General features: G+C 40.3%; 1 protein-coding gene across 1 annotated transcript in view; it reads right to left on the reverse strand.

The window, feature by feature from the left end:
* The window catches only part of SLAIN1 (SLAIN motif family member 1), a 217,842-nt gene that overhangs the window by 166,623 nt on the left and 46,063 nt on the right, over positions 1-5,156 (reverse strand). Inside the window, exon 9 of the mRNA XM_006033357.2 lies at positions 4,171-4,224. Coding sequence (XP_006033419.1) covers positions 4,171-4,224 — 54 coding nt within the window. The remainder of the gene's footprint in view (positions 1-4,170; positions 4,225-5,156) is intronic.

Here is a 5,156-nt window from a genome sequence, read left to right on the forward strand (position 1 = left end):
ACTGAGTTGTGGGTTTCTTTTTCCTTCTTGCTTGCTCTGCATTTTGTAACCATACTTGCCTAATGCCCTGAAGTTACACTAAGGTATAAGGTTACTAAAAGACATTAACTTTGCCGCAGTTCCCCTTTTCCTCTGCGCATGCGACAGAACTTTTTGCCGCAGTTCTGCTTTTAAAATACGCATGCACTAAACTTGACAGGAGATACTAACCAATAACGAACTAAGCCTCGCCCATAAGATAAAACATAACAACAAAAAAATTATAATACTGCCAATAGTTGTATGACACACTACAACCCTTTGTCTATATAAGCTATAAAAATATAACCTCGAGAGAAGTTTGGGGTCAACACTGCTTAGAGCATCAGCTCCTCTGTTGACATTGCTTGCGCAATCAATAAACTCATGATAAACCCACCCTGTGTGTGACTCTCTCCTAAAGGTGGAATTGGTCTAGCCTCCAGGGGCACAAAACTAGCCGTTTGGGCAACAAGAGTGCTATACCTCAATTAACTATTCTCCAAAACATGTTCTCTGATCAATGCTGCTTTGATTTCTGTGCTCAGTTCACAGTTAAAGCTCAATTACAACAGAAGAGTTAAGATATTTAGCATGAACTGCACATTCTTTTAAGAACTCTGTAACTAATGCTTAACCGACTTGCAAGTGAAGTGAGACCCTATAAAAACCTAAACGTCATAAGTGAATATAGAATTATAGAAGTAGGGTCGGAAGGGACCTTGTAGATCTTCAAGTTCGACCCCCTGCCTGGGCAGGAGGGAAACTGGGCTCAAGTGAGCCCAGCCAGGTAGGCAATATAGTAGGGTTAGACCAATTCCAAGCAGTTCTGAGGCTCACAAAAATATATATAAAAAAGGAAAAAGAATGTTTTCTGGCAGCCAATCCATGTTTGCATAACTCCTTTCATACAGGTAACAAGACAATTGTGCATGTTGTCACCATGTGCCACTTTTCTGGCATAGCAAATTAGCAGCAGAGTGAACTCCTGCATGTGCAATGCATGTGGTATCCCACCACGTTCAGATCCAAAGAGAATGGTCATTTCTGTGCTCTAGCTGTCTTTAAAGAACAACCCTGACAGTTTTAAAAGTCTGATGAATACCAAATTACTCCTCACTGTCAGGGGGCAATGGACCACTCTCTTATCTTTTTAGAAGATAGTCAGGTGTCACAATGATAAGCTCAGGATATACAGACAATCTTTTCCTTAGAGTTGAGAAGTATGCATTCGGCTCTGCTACTCTCAGCCATGCTGTGGAAGTACTGTTTAGGCCCTTCCATATCTATTTGTTTCTCACCCAAAGCTTGCTCCGCTCTATGGCCTTCCTGCAGCAAACCTTGATCAAACTAAGAAGCTCTCCTTTGTTGGCTATTATTAGCTCTCACACAGTTCGGCACTTAAAATAGCACTTAGATCATCAAAGCATTTTGCAAAGATGAATTAACTAATTAATTATTTCACTACATCCTCTTTTTGGCTAAGTGCAGGGTGACACCACCAGTGTAGGTGCTCTAGGAGTAGACTGCATCACAAATGCCTCACAAAGGACAATGCCTACACTGTGGGGCACCTGTGTATGTGATTTGTATCGTGGGAGAAAAGGACTGAAAGAAAAATAAATGGAAGAGGACGTGGTGCACTAGGGCAGGGGAAACCAGCATGAGGGGGAAACTGGAGAGATTGCCAAGTAATAGAATAATATCAGTCTTGTCCCAAAGAGGTGACATTCCTCATTCCTCCCTTACCATACTCAATTATTAGTGGTTTCTGGTGGGAAGACATTACCAGTCATTGTAAAACATCAACTGCTAGATTTGTAATGAGTATTGATTTTGAATCTTGGCTAAAACAGATGGGTAGAAGTGATCTAAGGACAAGGTTAAACAAAACTGCAGAATGTATATCTTCATCTTGCTTGATTCAAACAATGGTTCTACAGTACATAATGTAACACATTTAAAAACTATTATATACCTGCCATATTTAGGCAGGGAAAAATCTCACACAACCTTTAAAGAATAGATTTTGTTATGAAAGAAAAGCACATTGTCATGTGAAGTTTAATATTATTTCAGCTCTTCTTTTGCCAATATACTCTACTGTAGACAGCTGAAATTGCTGTAGTGGATTTAAACAGATATGGGAATGACAATGATAGAAAGTTAAAGGAACAAGCCAGATGGACAAAGGTAGGAATTTCCCCTTAAAGTGCTATAAACTATTAACATATAAGGCAACATATTACAGGCACAATAATGTCGCCTCCTCTGTAAAAGAAGGCAAAATTAAGTGGGGAGCCTTTCCTTTCACCAAGCAAGTGACAGGATGCAATCATTACCTAGGACACAAGAATGCACTGACAGATCAGCTGAGAAAATGTTCAAGTCTACCTTACACCTCCAAAAGTACATAATCTACAGGTTAGAAAGCTGTATTAACTAAGGTTATATTAACTAGTATATGTGCTCTCCTAGGAAAAAGTACCAAATGACTGATGATGGACAAGCCTGCTGCTTTTACTGAGAGAAGCAACAAAATTCCCATCACAGCAGGGAGCTCAACCCTCTGGCGAAAGGAACATAAGAAACAACTAAATTCCCACCTCAGTATGGAGGCCCCCCCCTGCCACCTGGAAAACTGTAATAAACCAGAACAGAATACTACATTTCTCCTTTCCTATCACAGTCTACAATAAGATTTGATTTAGATACCCTACATCACAAGTGAAAAAATAAATCCTATAGAAAGGTATGATATGTATGAAATTATATATTACATAGGGTGCATCCACACATGCCATTAAGGCAATGTGATAAATTCCAGCGCAGTTCACGCTGAAGTAAACTACTTCTGGAAACAACATTTCCACATGTGCCCAGGACTGCAACAGTTTGAGTCTGGGCTGGCAGCAGGGTCAGGGGATCAGCCCAGAGCTCAGGGTTATGGCATCAGGGAGTGGAGGGACTGGCTGTGGCACAAGAGCACCCAGAGAGCAGAGCCATATGGCTAGGCAGCAGGCAGGGGTCTGGCTGCCTGGTACCTGGGCTGACCAGGAGCAATGTATGTTCAGGTCAGCATTTGCATCTGCATTAAAGCACAGTTATTTTTGCCACCATAAGCTAAAACTGTCTGTGGCAGTATTATCTTAAGGCAGTGAAAATTAGTTTGCTGCGATCTAATAGCGTTGTACATGTAGACTGTGATGCTTTACACCATAGCAAATTAGTCTACTGCACAGTTAAGCACATGTGTAGATGTGCCCCTACAGTTCTAAAAGTGTTGAACATATAGACAGTATACGGCTCTCCTCTTGAAGCTGGCCACCGTACCGTGCATGTAACATTATTTGGAGAAAGTGCGTACACAGCACTGGGAAAGTTTATGCCTGTTTGGAACAAGGGCTAAGGCCAAAACATAGGGCCTCTTCCAATCTCAGACCACATCCATCTCTCAGAGTCACAAACCCTCTAGCTTGATCTCTTCCTCCTTGTCCCAGGTTTTTCCCATTTGCTGCCCAGTGAACCAATTTCAAGAGGTGAGTTGGAGAGGAGGTTGGGCTACATTTGGCCTATGGCATAAAGGGGGTCTAGAACTGAATCTTCCACTCCCTAGGCAAGTGCTCCAACTACCAGAATTTTGGTCTAAATAGCAAAAGGATTATCCTTTTCCATTGACTCCACTTTATTTTCAGCAGATTCCAGTGCAATTCCAAGTTCAACACAGGAAAAAAGAGAGTCCCAAGCTGTGCATACATGCCAAAAATACAATTCCATGCCTCTGGACATGCTATTTAGACATAAAAAGCAAAACAGGAATTAGCCTAGTGTGTCCACTCCTTGTTTACATGGGAAAGGCTAGGTTACATGTGTTCAAGCCACCAGTGAATAAAATGTAAGAAAAATATAAAGTAACATAATCATTCAGGGGAGAAAAAGCCAGGTTCCAAATTACTTTGTAAACCATACCCTCAAGAAAGCACATAATCTGCATCCCATTTCCATTTTGAAGCATTATCATTTGCAAAATACTTCAAATAATACTCCAGGATATCACAGGAAGGAACTGTACTACAATATAGAAAGACTGAAGAATAAACACTTGAACAGTATGCTTCAGAATGAATCATTAAGCATTAAGTTCATTCCTACCGTTTAGTATCAGTAGTTGTTGTGGTAGCTGCATTTGGTAGGGTCTGATCCTGCCTGTATAAAAACAAAAATGGTTCTTTTTAAAGAAGAAAATTCATTTCTGAATCCAGAAGTTCAGCAGAATACTGAAAATGTGGGGAATGTCTTTCATGAGATGGCTATACCTCCACAGTTAAAATTGTATAGACCTTCCCAATAAATGCCAGGTTTTATCTTACCAACTTCCAACAGCTCTTTCAAAACAAAACCAAAGCAGCTGAAATGTATCAGGCATCCTTCCATGACAGATATTTTTTTAAGTTTTTCTTGAGTGAAAAATGGCTATTTCAAATCACCCAGGTACACATTTTTGACAACATGAATTTAATAAAAAGCTTTCTACCTTTCTTACTATTGCCCTTTTTAAATTTTACCTAGAAACCGGAAGTGGTCTCATATAGACAGTGATCCCTGTGTAGTAGGCCAGCATAATCTTTATGCAACACCAAACTAAACCCTTTTTAAAGAATTCAATGTGTGTCTTACTGTGCAGGGATGAATTTTTATTTTTTATCCCATATCCTATTCTCTCTCTAAACTGTTCCTTTCATCTTTAAAGGTACTTACACAGTCTTCAGTCATCTCAAACACTAAGTGCAACTCTTCTTTACCCTGCTCAAGCCCCTGGAAAATTGTTAACTGATCTAGTTTAATAAAAAATACCTTCATCTTAGCCTTACATGTGTTCATTACAAAAAGTGAGGAAGAGGAGAACCTACCCCATCTTTTGCCTAATAGCTTAGTGGTTGCCTGGAAGTAGGAGACCAGGTTAATACATTTTGCATTAAATAGTCATTGGATAAAATGCATAAATCGCACTAGGAACAGGGAGCAGAACCCTTCCTCCTCCTGCTTGCCTGGATTTCAGCAGTAGATTCATAGATTCATAGATGTTAGGGTCGGAAGGGACCTCAATAGATCATCGAGTCCGACCCCCTGCACAGGCA

The sequence above is a fragment of the Alligator sinensis genome, unplaced genomic scaffold (assembly GCF_000455745.1).
Source record: "Alligator sinensis unplaced genomic scaffold, ASM45574v1 scaffold1010_1, whole genome shotgun sequence".
NCBI lineage: Eukaryota > Metazoa > Chordata > Crocodylia > Alligatoridae > Alligator > Alligator sinensis.